The sequence below is a fragment of the Rattus norvegicus genome, chromosome 17 (assembly GCF_021556685.1).
Source record: "Rattus norvegicus strain SHRSP/BbbUtx chromosome 17, alternate assembly SHRSP_T2T, whole genome shotgun sequence".
NCBI classification, from domain to species: Eukaryota; Metazoa; Chordata; class Mammalia; order Rodentia; family Muridae; genus Rattus; species Rattus norvegicus.
Window position 1 is genome coordinate 93,419,016 of NC_141550.1, and position 14,178 is coordinate 93,433,193.

General features: G+C 42.0%; 1 protein-coding gene across 4 annotated transcripts; it reads right to left on the minus strand.

The window, feature by feature from the left end:
* Positions 1-791: 791 nt before the first annotated feature.
* LOC120097771 (sperm motility kinase X-like) lies at positions 792-10,980 on the minus strand. 4 transcript variants are annotated; one of them, XM_087591924.1, is made up of 5 exons: positions 10,473-10,639; positions 7,266-7,357; positions 4,509-6,253; positions 4,004-4,173; positions 792-1,283 (listed from the first exon to the last, which is right to left on the minus strand). In XM_087591924.1, exons 3-4 carry the CDS (start codon positions 6,218-6,220, stop codon positions 4,137-4,139), a joined length of 1,749 nt encoding a protein of 582 aa, XP_087448050.1. In that variant the 5' UTR covers positions 6,221-6,253; positions 7,266-7,357; positions 10,473-10,639; the 3' UTR covers positions 792-1,283; positions 4,004-4,136. The 4 variants fall into 4 exon arrangements, with proteins under 4 accessions (XP_087448050.1, XP_087448048.1, XP_087448051.1 ...); XM_087591925.1 differs by lacking the exon at positions 792-1,283 and adding an exon at positions 2,576-3,492; XM_087591922.1 differs by having other exon boundaries at positions 4,509-10,980.
* Between the last annotated feature and the right edge of the window lie 3,198 nt (positions 10,981-14,178).

Consider the following 14,178-nt stretch of genomic DNA (forward strand, 5'->3'; position numbering starts at 1 on the left):
AGCACAGAGAAGTCAACCTCAGTACATAGCTGTAACTGCCACTACTCCCTTTCACCACTCTCCCATGGGTCCCACAGAAGAAGCAAGTTTCCAGTTGAATACACCAATGTGAGGTCCAAACTGAACCGATTCCAGGACCTCTTGATTGAGATTCATGGAGACAAGTCATCTATACAATAGCAAGAGGAGTTCATTCTGTCTTATTGAGGCCTTCCCACTTAAAGGGAGGTGACCCTGAATAGACTTTGACAGGGAGTTATATACCTTTCTAACAATTGCTGCAGAATTCAAACAGTTGGTAAATAGGCAGGGTATTATTGATGGGCGAAGTGACCTCCTACTGACTAGTGATCAGTGAACCATTCCTGCTTTCCCAGAGGGGAAGGAGAAGTGAGTTGGAAATCACAGGTAGCTTTGTTTAACAGTTTGGCTTGCAGTTCTGTGGGAACTGACTATTCCCTGGAAGGGAGGGGTCATTGTGCTTGAAGGTTAGCAGTGGAACTTTTCCACTGGTCTTCAATTGACCCACAACTCTGGCTCTTTGAAGAGTGAGTCTTTCCCACAGGCAGTGGTCTTTGTTGTAGTAGAATCAAAGATGGGGGGGAATATAGAAAGGAGGCAAAAGAAGAAAATAAATAATTTAGGTTAAATAAAAGTGGCAAGAAACCATTAGCCAGAAAAAGAATTTTAAGATTGGGAAGAGAAAATATCAAAAGGTAAAAATAGAAAGTACCATGTTGTCAAATGCATAGTAGTCAGTCTTGAACAAATATATACACAAGCAACAAATATGGGCTCTGCAGGTATACTTATATTTGTGGATACACAAGATATGTAAAAATATATAACAAATTTAATCACGTAAAGGAGTCCATCAACTTAAGAGTGAAGGCATGAGAAATGTTTGATATAGGATAGCTGGGAGAGTTTGGAGAGGAGGTACAAAAGAGGGAGGTGATGTCACTGTTTCAATTAAAACATTAAAATATTAAATAAATACAAATGTATGAACAAAATTATATACAAATAAGAGGAATAAAAAAACAAACCTTACAATCTTCAAAAGAAAACACACAGAAAAAAAAAGCCCCATGAAATCTATATCTCAGAGCATCTTCCTTTCATCTGCCCTCCTAGCGGAAGGAGCAGGATGTTGAAGACCCTTTAGTTATACATGGATTTTAGTCCAGGTGAGTCCCAAATGGTCCAAGTGTCCACTCATCAGGCCACTCATTGTGTCCAGTCCGTTGTCCAGCAGGATCAAAAGTCCTTGGCTGTCTGGACTGCATAAAGAAAACTGGAGTTAAACAAGAGGAAGAAAAAAATATTCATCACTAGCAAACCCTAGTAGGTTTTTTGCCGCGGGACTTAGGTTTATGTTCACTGGCCAAGAAATAGACAGACATGACTATAAAATTTAGACACTCCATAGTTGGAAAACTCTAGATAGATCTATAAAGAGTTAATGTGTGCATGATGCATACATTACCTCAGAGTTACAAGTCTCTCTCTCTCCCTTTCTCTCTCTGTCTCTCTCTGTCTGTCTGTCCCTCTGTGTGTGTGTGTGTGCGTGTGTGCGTGCGTGTGTCTGTTTGTGTGTTGGTGTCTGTCTGTTTGTCCTCATACCTGAAGGCCAGGAATAATCATCAAATGCTATTTTACCTCAATATTGAGACAGAGTAATATGTCAGTAATCTCAGCTCATCAATCTGCCACACCTGCCTCTGTTAAGCTCAAGGCCTAAGATGACACCATGATTCTTCATTGTCTGATTTCCAGAGTCCTTTTGTTGCACTGTGACACTTTACCCAACATCCATCTCCCCAGATGCAGAGACCAGATCTGCCAGGTAAAAATATTTAGAATGTCCTTTTTCTGACAGGATTGCACTCAGCCTGGTACTTCCTCTTGCCTATACTGGCCTTGAAGTTGTGTTACTTGACAGGGTAGAGTGGCTCAGAACTGAAACTTCTACATTGCAGAATTAGAGACAGGAAGAAGAGGATCGTGCTCAAGGTAATCTTTAGCTACAAGGTGGCCTGTTGGGATTTAAGAGACCTTGATGAAAACAGAAATGTTCACAGCATAGCATTACACTAAAGGAGGAACAGAGGCAGCAAGATCAAGAGGAAGACAAAGGTAGCCTGGGCTTTCATTCTATCCCGAGTGGTATTCTCTCTGAATTTTAGGTTTGACTGTGTGAACACTAAAACCAGCATAGCAACACTATTCCAAAATAGGAAAAAAAAAAACAAATGTCAGAAAAAAAATGAAAGTATGCTTAATTTACATAAACATATCAGAAAATAAGAACCAATTTCTTCTGTCTATTGTACATGGAATATGTTCCCTTAGCATACACCTGTGAGTCTGTTAGAATTAAGAGTGATATATTAAGGATTTTTATTGGAGTGGTTAGTGTTTTTCATCTGTTGGTTTTTAATTTTGTGAATCTATTTCCATCAATTGGGATTTTATATTTGATGTTTCTATTTTGTGTTTTCCACTTAAGGCCATCCTGAGGGGTACATGGCTCTCTAGGAGTCCAGTATAAGAAACATGCATTGAGACCAACCTGAATGGAAGTAGTTTATGTAAAAGTAAAGACAGACACACTGACAGAGATATAGACTCCAGGGCTTCTAATATCAGGGTATGGATGACAAGGAATCATCAGGGTGTGAGGCCAACTCTTAAAACCTAGGCTGGCCAGTGTCTGTGAGAGGTTTTCCTTGGTTTTGTCTGAGTAGCTAACCTGGTTCAGTGCTAGAGGCCAGCAAAGAACCCCTTTAATGAACTTTCCCAGGCTTGTGCATTGTGGGTTCAGATACACGAGTTCATATAGTGTTCTTCTTGCTCCAGAGTGGAATATAATGTGCTTTCCCACTCAAATTAGAGAGGAAAAGGTTGTCTGTCCTAAGAGAATTTCCTGTAGCTCAGGGGATAAAGCACATGAGAAATATGTATGTGATCACAATGGTGGAGAACTATAGGGACATGCTGTTAAACTCAGCACATATCACTGCAGGATTACTATGCCAGGATCCTTGATGTCCTTTGAACAAATTAAGAGAGACACTGGCTCAGAGGGACCCTCCACGTCAGTCATATGGTATTCTGTACACCTCATGCTGTGGAAGATGTTGATACAGTCTAGTTAGAAAGAACACAGGAGATGATATCTTAACAAATGTAACAGTAGGAGGGACAGGGAAAGCTTCCCAGAAGCTCTCACAAAGGAATTGCAAGGCTGTTTAACTGGGCATAAAAAAGCAGTGTGCAAATTCTCAGGTTAATGGAAGCAGCCTGGGTAGATTTATCCAGTGGAATGCATACTCCAGTGGAGGCCGGAAGCTGGCATGAGGTAGGGCCACACCAGTTTGCTTCTCCATCATTAAGTTGTTCTTTTGACTCTGCTCATAACACCTGTCCCTCCTCCTTCGAGGAGGCTGTGACACAGGTAGGAATCCAGTTAGACATTTGAAAGTTGGCCTTGAGGGAGCAAACATAGAGAGGTGAGTAATTACAGGGCAGAACTGGTGAGAGAGAGGGCACAGCTGCCTTGGGAGTCACTCCACAGTATGGGTTTTGTAAGCTTTACCCTGAGTTGGGTCTGAGGACTTAAGCAATATAAACTGTGATATCTTTTGCAGGGCAGTGGGGAAGGGTGACGGTCTGGTCAAAGTTTGACAGGACGATTCCCTTCACAGGAGACATACAGGCCTCATATTCAACCTGGGAACCCATTTTAGCTCAGGTCTGATGGGCTGACTAGGGAGACTTTTCTGAGAAGTCTACTTCATGATGAAGACCATGTTCTCTGCAAGAAACAGGAAGCAAAGAACAGTACAGTCCCACAGAACAATCTCTGATATTTACCTATGCTAGAAGAGAGGGCAGAGGGCTACTGATCCACTGACACTTTTAGGGCACTGTTCTACTTCATCCCTCCCTCCTGAGCAAGACACAGTGAAAAGGCAGGCCTTCCTGCCTGGGGCTTTACCTGGAGAGACCTTGCTGTGGTGTGGAATGCTCTTCCTCTGGAGAAGGGGCCTGCAAGCACACAGGACCTGGACGTCTGGCCTGGCTCCTCTGAGACTGAATAATCTTCAGCCAGGCCAACCCCCACCACTGGCTTAAAAGCCATGGAGCTGAGGCTGCTGTTCTTCAGGACTTGAAAAGAAAAAGACACAGAAAAGAGGCTCTTGGTGTCTGAAAAACAGAGAACTTCCTGTGCTTTCCATAAAGAGTCATAGCACCCCACTGGTTGTCTTAGGACTCTCTGCCCCATTTGGGCATGCCCCCACCTCCCTCTCGTCCTGCTTTAATCAGTGTCTCTGATTCCCCTTATGACTCACGAAGCATCAGATCACCCTTCAGGGGTTTCTATGGACTTAATCCTTCTGTAGTTACAGGATGTCAAGTTTCTGTGTGCCTCAAGGACCATCCTCATTTGTCACAAAGGACAGGAGGGAATATGGATGAAATGAATGAGGACATGCACCCACCTGGTCCTGTGGGTGACACAATGTTCTCCTCTCTTCCTGAGAGCCAAGTTATTGCAGGAGACTTGATTTTCCGATGGTGGTGGCAGACAGCAGCACAGGTTTCGAAGGCTTCTACTAATTGTCTTTTTAAACCCCTTCCAGTGGTGACGCCATCCCCGACGGGAAGCTGGGCAAGGCACTTGTGGCTGGCCACTAGTGACTGTATCTTCATGATCCATGGCCTCTTCGTTGATGAAGGTGTTTTCGTCCACGATTGTCTCTCTCTGCCAGGTATCTCCAGAGCAGCCTGCAAGGCTTATCCCCTTAGGTGTCTGCAGTGATGCACAGAAATCATGTGGTGGTATGAAGGAGGACACATTCCTGTCTGCTGTAGTGGAATAGGTGTATTGAAGTCGAGGTGACTGGATATGTTCAGTTAGACTACAAGACAACACAGTCTTGGAGTCTGAGAATGTCTTCCTGATTTGCAGCCTGTTATCCTTGAATTCTTCAGCTATAGGACAGTCCAGGAGATCGAGCTGGACGGTGTTGGTCCTTGTTTGCTGGTAGCCTACAGCATGCCTTCTGACAACCTTCCTGGAATTCTTCCTATCCTCGTTCTCCCGCATATTGGATGAATGTGAGGACAAAGTGAAGGAGGAGAGAAGAGGTCCCTTTCTCTTAAGAAAACGAGGGAAGGAGTGAAGTTCTTCTAGACCTGACTCCACTTGGTGGTGTGTGCAGACTTTCCTGAGTGGCTTGTGCTGTTGAATCAAGTGTGTTGCCAGCACCTCGTTGATATTTTGGTCTATCAGAGACTCAGTGCTTTTCTCAGGTGTATGCCTCATGACTCTCATGGCTTTGATGGTGCTAGGACTTGGTGTTCCTGTGAACGTCTGTATGGATGTCGGTGGTGAGTAGGCCTGGCTGTCTTTGATCATGGGGCGCATCATAATTTGCTGGATGCTGGGCCTCCTGCTGGGATTTATCATCAGCATTTCCACTACAACATTGAAAATATCGTTGGCAACGTGAGGCGGAATGCTGAAATTGGCTGAACTGATTTGTCTCCTCACCTCTGCAAATGACTTGCCTAGGAAAGGCAAGTGCCCAGTCACCATGAAGAAGAGGAGGACACCTACACTCCATACGTCAAATGGGCGGCCCTCATATTCCTCAGCTTCAAAGAATTCTGGCGCACAGTATGGCAGCGTGCCACAGAAATCAATCAGCTTCTGCCCAGGAAGTGTTTTAGCAGCTAGGCCAAAATCACAGAGCTTGGCATTCCACCTTCCGTCTATCAAAATGTTGTTGGCCTTTATGTCTCGGTGGACAATATTATTGTCATGGCAGAATTGTACTGCCTCTAATATCTGTCTAAACATTCTTCGGGCCTCCCACGACTTTAAATATCCACATTCCCGGATTCGGTCCAGTAGGTCTCCCTGAGAGGCATGCTCCATGACCAGGTGGGTGGCCTCTCTTGTCTGGACCACTTCGACCACCTTGATGATATGAGGATGGCCCAGGGACTTTAGAATGTCAACTTCCCTGCTCATCACTGAGGAGCACTTCTCGGTGTTCTTGAGAACTTTTATAGCTACACAGGTGAGGGTTGGGACGTGGTAGGCCATTTTTACCACTGAAAATCGTCCCCTTCCCAGGGTTCTTATGATCTTATAGTCAGTGGTAAAGTTCTCGATGGAGTCCCGGCTCTCTGGGTCCTGCTCCATGATCAGGCCCTCCTTTATATGGCTAGAACCAAACTTGTAATGAGAAATAAAACAGACATTTAAAATCAGGCCCCAGAACATGTTGATACGCTCAAATTCCTACATTAAAGATATGAGGAAAAAAAAGCTCAGACAAACATCAGACAATCTAGCCATGTACTTTATATACTGGGAAGGGAAGGACAAGGACCTACTGCAAAGGAGCAGATGCAAAATATGACATAGAGGCAGTTGTCAGGCACCAACTGCAAACTGAGAGAATCCTAGATACTAAAAGCCACTAAATTGGAAAAGCTCACCATCCTCTCTCCTGATCTCAGCATTCTCTTTGAGTAGAGGCATCTAGAATATCAGCTTCAAGAGAAGGTGTAAAGAGAACAGATCCCCGAAAACCCATACTGTGCAGGATGGCGATCTGCTTCTGGAGTTCCCAAATTTGGCTACTCAGGCTATGGACCTGTAGGTGGTTCTCAGAACACAGGTGCCCACAGCTACCCTAACTCCAGCTCCAGGGGTTACGACACCTCTCGACGCTAAGCGCACCTATAACAGCACACTCACAGGTGGTATACACCACTTAAAATGGTGATACAAGTCTTTCTATATAATTTTATTAACATGAGCTGTCAGGTTAGCAACGGAATCAGATTTCGGGGAAGTGGAACTATAGACAGGTATAGAGAGATTTTATTTTCTTAAACAACTGAGTTATGCTATGTGAATATGTTATTGTACCAATCCTAGGGATGGTATGAGAGACTCACAACCACCTGTAACTCCAGACCCAGAAAACCCTACTCCCTCTTCTGACCTCCACAGAATGCATCTGGGATATGGTACTCAAGGCATATGTGGACGCAAAACTGTCATACATATGAAGTGAAAAAATAGAATACTCTAACTTAGCAAACAAACATAATTTAATAAAACGTGAAATAGAAGATAATAAAAAACATGGAAATGTAAATGCATAACTCAAGCCAGCAAATACAGAAACCAAAGTCAAAAAGAGCCAGTTGAAGTGTCCAAAGTTGGAGAAACTCACTGTGTCAGGGTCCAACAGCTCCTGAATGTCCAAGTCTAATTTCTGTGTCTTCAAACTCTAATTTCTTTCTAGCCAAGCAACAGCTTCTGTACCTGTAAGGACAGAATGCAGCCTCAATCAGAGCTGTAAGTAGACAGGTGTTACCCATTGTCACAGGGTTCCTTGGGAGGTTAGAGCAAAGAGCAGCCAACACTGTGGCTAGGCACGGTCCATTGCTTCTCCTCTGCTTCTGTCTCCATGGACAGGAAGGCTAGTCTTGGTCATTGGAGAACTAGAGGGCAGGTTTGACTCAAGAGTCTGTCCCCAGTGTTACCCAGTGACCCATTTCTTCCTACTTGTCCCCCTGCCCAAGGACCATAATTAACCCCAAATTGCACCACCTAATGGGAACAATGTTCAAACACTTAACACTCCATCTTTAACAAGGACACTTTTGTCATTAATAATCAAACAAGGAATCCTGAGAATGACAATGGACGCCACAGCTTTGGCACTCCAGTTTTTAATGGATTCTGATATTCAATGGCAAGTTGATGGACATTGTCTTGCTTTTCACATGGACCCCAGACTTCATAAGTTTGTAATAATTCATGTCCATATTCAGTGTATTCTATTTACTTTTTAAACCCCGACAAGTGGTTCCTAAAGGATTGTAAGTCCTGACTACCTTGATTGTTGTGACAAAATTCTGTTATTCATTGCACCCCTGGGCATGAGACTACCATTTGTGGGGCTGAGAGGAATATGACACCATTAATCCCATATTGCCTGCCCTCAGGCTTGAGACTTCTGACCAAAGCTCAAGATCTAGAAACAGTGAGCTGATATGTTCCAAATGATCAAGTAAACACCCGTAAGCCAGGAACCTATAAACAACTGATGTAGTAGATGCCTTGTTCTGGAACTCTGGGTCCTTCTGCTCTCAAAGAAAATGCCTTGTGTTTGACCTTCAAAACAACAGAAGTTGATTACTTGTGCATCAGGATGTTAGCAAGGCAAGGACAAGTACCCAACAAATTAATTATGTACCAAGGCTGCTTTCTAATTCTAACTGGCCCTGTGTATGTATTTCCAGAGGGTCAAGAAAAAGTATGAGATCAGTGTATCTTTGGTGCAGGTGACATGTTGTGCCCTGTAGCAGTTTCTAGTATATCCACATCTTACTGCTGTTGAATTGGGGTTGAAGGTTGAAGTAGGAATTGGCACAAAACAGTCAGATAGGAAAAATCTAGACTTGGGTAAGCTACCTGGACCCAGAGTGATGAGAGTCCCTCAGGGTCCTCTGACAGACATAGGACAAAGTTAAAGTCAGGATAGTCTCATAAAGATGAGCCCATGTTAATTATAAAATTTGTGAAAGTGGAGGAGGAAGATCATCACTTCAAGTAATCTTTGGCTACTCGGAAATGATGATTCCAGCCTGTGCTCCAGGAGTGTCTGTCTCATGGAACAAAAACAAACATGCGAAATGAAAGAAAGAAGTGGCTGCTATGTATTTTTGCTTGATCTATATTCCCAAAGCTCTAGAAAGTAACTTTAGACCCATTGGGCTTACACATGAGATTATGACATTAAGGACAGAGGTGCAAGGGCTGTTGCGAGCCATTTGCACGTGTTTGAATGTATGTTGCTATCCCCTCTCACCACAACTCATCAGTTTTACACATTAAAGGAATCTGACAGGACTCACTAAGAACCAACTCCATGACAGATGACAAAGGAAATGGACTGCAGTTTAGCAGAGGTCAAGGAAGGACATTCCCTCTTGAAATGTTCATAGTCATGCAGAAGCACCACATGTGTACACATTGCACACAAAGCATTTCCTAGCAATGCTAACAAGCTAAACCTTCAAACAATGAAACGGAGGTACAGGTATGGTCCAGCCATGGGCTTCAAAGTCCTACTTGTTAGGTCTCTAATCAGATGTTAGATTTTTGAATGTCCCAGGGAATAAAACCCTCCTTCCTCAGCAATGTCATGGAAAGCAAAAAGGATCCTGAAGGGCTCTTTTTGCTTGACTATGAAGGTTCTGTTCTCCACTCCCATTCCACTAGCAGATAAAAACTATAGGAATGGTGGAAGGAGTTTTATTCAAGCCTAGGTTTGGAAATTTGGAGAGACACATTGTCAATATAAAATTCCCTCTCTTTCTCTAAATGTTGTTGGAGTGAGTCCAGTGGAATGCTGGGCAGACCATTCCAGCAGTAGGTACTTTTTTTCCTGGACGTGTACTTTAAGCTGTTTTGCCAGCAAGACTCAAAGGCCCATGCTTGTTCCTTTGCTTCAAGTTCATTATTGGCCCCACCTCCTGTGCCTGGTACCACACTAGCTTCAGAGTCACATTTGTTCTCCTGAAGATAGAAGATAGCAATTCAATGGAATGACAGCTGCCAACAGAATGACCCAGGTAAATGAAGGGTCATAGTATCATATGTCTTACTTTGGAAGGTTCTTCTTAGCAGTATAAAACTGGATCTTCTTAGACTTATATCTATTCTGTCCTTGAATTCTATTCAGCTACCTACTTTCATAGTTATCGTCAAAAAAATTAGGATCTCAGCATTGCCTTGTAGCTTGCATAGGGTCATGAGTTTGCACTGCAAGGAAGATCCCAAGTTAACCGGCTAGGGGGAGGTTTCCTGCTAAATCACAGAGACCTGTTGGTGCCTTTTCTTAATAGACCACCCAATGTAGCCTACCAGTCCTCTGAATAGGAGAACTTGAAACAATTGGGCCAGCACTTGGAAAGAAAGGGAACAAACTAAAAGGGAAAAACTGAGGAACCTGAAAGGGACAAGCCAGGGAAAGTGTGATCATGGGAATATGGTCAAAGTTCTTCATGTACATGTCTGGAAATACCATTAGGAGATTGTTGGTGCTGTGTAGTTATCATAAACTGTTGTTCAAAATTAGTTCATGGAATAAATACATGTAAAATATGACAATGTAAAATCAAGTGATAAATCAAATCAACAAAGAAAAATTCTCCTATTCAATATCCAAACAAAAATATACAGGAAGAGAGACTTAGTTTATTCTTTTTTTTTTTTCTTTTCTATTTTTCGGAGCTGGGGACCGAACCCAGGGCCTTGCGCTTGCTAGGCAAGCGCTCTACCACTGAGCTAAATCCCCAACCCGAGAGACTTAGTTTAAATACAGACAACAAGTCTAAAGTGAGATATAGGAATATAGAGAAAAACTCACTGTGTTCAGATTCAACAATTCATGAATATCCAAGTTCAGTGGCTAGCTGAATAAAAGCAATTGCTGTCCAACCAACCAACCAACCAACCAATCAACCAACCAACCAACCAATCAACCAACCAACCAACCCAGCCACCAACGAACAGCTAATGCCCTGTATAGACAGGATGTGTTTTCAGTAACTAAGGAAGTAAATGACCTCACAATGGTTCCTTTTGAGATCAGAGCTGAAATGGACCAATGAGGGCTGGGCACAGTCCACTGGTTTTCTTTATTTTCTGTCCTCCAGACAGGAAAGGATTAAGGTCAGTGAGGCAGTAGAGACTTGAGGAAGATGGTTACACCCAGTTAGCAGTCCCTATATCTCCTATGACCTACTTCTTTCTGCTAGGTTATGTTTTTCAGATTTTCTACAACCTCAGAAAACAGGGTCACATGCCAGAGACCAATGTTCAAGCACAGGATCCTCTCTTGATAGTAGATATCCAAAGCCCAATAAAGCCTCTTTCTACTTTAAAAATAATGAGTGGTATCATATGAATTATAATAAACGATTCACAACTGATATCCAACACTGGTTTATGGACAGTGTATTAGTTTGCTTTATTGTTTGTAATATCATACAGTTACGTACATATATAGAGCCATGACCTTATACTCAATGTCCTCAATCAATTACAAGGTTCCATGACCTTACCTAAACTCAATTCAGTTTTTTCCCAAATTACTCCAGCTTGCTTTCAATATTACACAAACTAAAGGGCACACACTACATTCATGTATTACTCAATGGATAACCTGGTTCATTTTTCACTGAGACCCTAACATTCTGTAACAACTGTTGGTTTTTGGAAGCTATCCCATCTGCACTTAAGAAAAATGGATCTTTTTCTTGGACTCACATAAGAATAAGATGTTAACTTCTCACTGACCCTGGCATACTTTGACCAAACTGCAGTGTGACTACCACCCCTAGGGGTGAGACTTTCCCATGTTTTTCCCATAGAGTCTTCATCCAGTTTCTCACCAGACAGAAAGCTAGGATTGATAGTTTCTAAATGATAGAGAAAGTAACTGATCAGTAGTCATCTTAGAATCCTCAACCCCGAAGGCAGAGGCACACATGGTTTGTTAAACAAAACAAGATTTTCTTCGCCAAGATTTGATAAATAGAGCAAACGTTCTCAACCAAACACCAACCAAAACTGTGAAGACATAAATGAAGATTTAGTGTACATTTCCAGGCTAAAGCAACTGCTCAAGTCTTCCCTGGGCAGGTTTGGGCCACTGGAGCTCCCTTGACCCCTTTTGTGATCTTAGCTGTGTATTGTGTTTTGAACACTTCTGGATTTAAAGTCCTGGTACAGTTTGTGTCTACCTCATTCCAAGTTCTTACTGGAAATGACAATGGAGATGTTAGTGTATTTGCTTCTATCAAACAAATGAGGACATTTTCCCTTGTCTTAACGCTTATAATATTTCAACAAAATATATTATTTTTAAAAAATGTTAATAAGATCATCATTATTTAAATTACATGTACATGTCTGTGCTTGTAGTTGTATGCAGACATGACTAGAGTTGGTGGTGGAAGCCACAGGTTTTACACTGTCTCTGGAGCTAGAGTTAGAGTTGTTTGTGAGACACACAGCATGGGTTCTGGCCACTGTGCAAAAGCAGTGCCTGCTGTTAACCGGAGCACTGTTCCAGTCATAATTTCAATCTTTTTATGATTGCAGTCATGGTCCTCATTATATATTCATGTTCCTCTTCTTGTCTACAGCATCTTTCTTTTGGAGATTATTATTTTATTTTTAAAAGCTTTTAAATTTTATGAATAGGAGAAATAAACATTTTTGTGTTTTATTTTACAAATTTAATATTCATCGGAAAGCATTCTATATTTTTGTAGGTCTTCAAAGAAGACTTCCAATGAAAAGGACAAAGTGTGAGAAAGTTTATTTAATCATATGCAATAAGATACAATATAAAAGTGAAAGTAATATAAAGTGATTTTAAAAAATAGTAGAAAAAACAAATTAAGAATCTTTTGTTCAGGGACTGGAGAGATGGCTCAGTGGTTAAGAGCACTGACTGCTCTTCCAGAGGTCCTGAGTTCAAATCCCAGCAACCACATGGTGGCTCACAACCATCTGTAATGGGATTCACTGCCCTCTTCTGGTATGTCTGAGGACAGTGTACTCACATACATAAAATAATAAATAAATCTTTAAAAAAAGAATCTTTTGTTCAAATATTTCTTTTCAAAACATTTTCAAAAGTCACCAATAGTAAAGGTGTCCTTTCTGTAAAAGTCAGGCTTTTCAATAGCATCTGCATTGTTACTTATGTAAAACGCGGGTATTTGTCTCTTCTGTATACTTTTGTTTTGGGGTACATAGTATAAAGACATCTGATATAACTATAATTCATTTTATTGGTAAAAGAACAAGGAAATCACATGTTTGAGCTTACCAAACTCACATCATCATCTGAGGGAAACTCAGAGGATTGTGAGATGTTCAGTCATAACACTATTTTGCAACTTATTGAACAGCTCAGGAGGCCAACCTAAGGTAGGAGTTTTGCATGCAGCCTCTGTGTGTGTTATAGACGAGCATGAATTAGAGTATCACTCATGAAATATCAAAGAACAGAAAACTAGTCTCAGCAGGAGCTGCCAGCAAGCCTGAGCTTCAGTGAGAGAGCATGACACTGTGGCTTTGAGGTTGTTGCATGAGACTCATGGGTTACAACAAAATGCCACAGGCCAGTCAGCCAGGACATTAACTTGTGGGCTGTGCCTTTTGTTGCATCGTCTTGTGGCTGGAGGATTGCAGCAGCTCTCTGGAGTGAGTTTGGTAAAGGGGGCTGAATCCAGACATGATGTCTTTGCAATATGATGTGTTGAGGAGACACTCTGAGACTACACCGGGTGTTTTCTTGGCTCCTCTCTTTAACTTAGTTATGTTAACATTGTCTTCTATACTCTCAAAAAATATTTTATGCGTGTGTTTGTGTGTGTGTGTGTGTGTGTGTGTACACCTGGTTGTGAGCATTTGTTGGCATGCACAGTCTAGAGGAGGAGTTCAGGTGTCCTGCTGTATCATTATCCTGCTTAGTCCTTTGAGATGGTGTCTGAACTTGAAGCTAGGTTGGCATGCCAGCACCAATATTTTGTCTGCTGCTCTCAAGGCTTGGTTTAGAGGCACATATGTAGTCAGATGTGCTTTTTATGGATTTTTAAACTCATGTCTATATTTGCCCAGTTAACACCCATATACACCGAGCTAGTTCCCTTAAGGCTGATTGTATATAACTTCCTTTTCTTTGTTTGTTTGTTTGCTTCTTTTTATTTTTTATTTCATTTTATTTTTCTTGGATAATTTTTCTTTATACTTCTTTTTTCTTTTCTTTTCTATTTTTTTAAATTGTACTTAGATTTAAAATGTTATTCTCTTTCCTGGGTTCATATCGATAAGCCCCCATCCCATTTGCCCTCCCCCTTCTTTTATAAGCTTGTTCCTCTCCCCAAACATCTACCTTTCCTGTCTCCCCGCCCTGAAATTCCACTGCAGTGGGAGGTCCAGACATGGCAGGACAAAGGGTTTCTCCTCCCATTGGTACCCAACAAGGCCATGCTCAGCTACATATGCAGCTGGAGCCATGGGTCAGTCTATGTGTACTCTGTGGGTAGTGGATTACT

Coding starts and splice junctions, on each gene's coding strand:
- LOC120097771 (XM_087591922.1), bottom strand. CDS start 6,301: ATGTTCTGGGGCCTGATTTTAAATGTCTGTTTTATTTCTCATTACAAG. Junction 4,174..4,508: donor TGTGTCACCCACAGGACCAG/GTGGGTGCATGT, acceptor TTTCTTTTCAAG/TCCTGAAGAACAGCAGCCTC.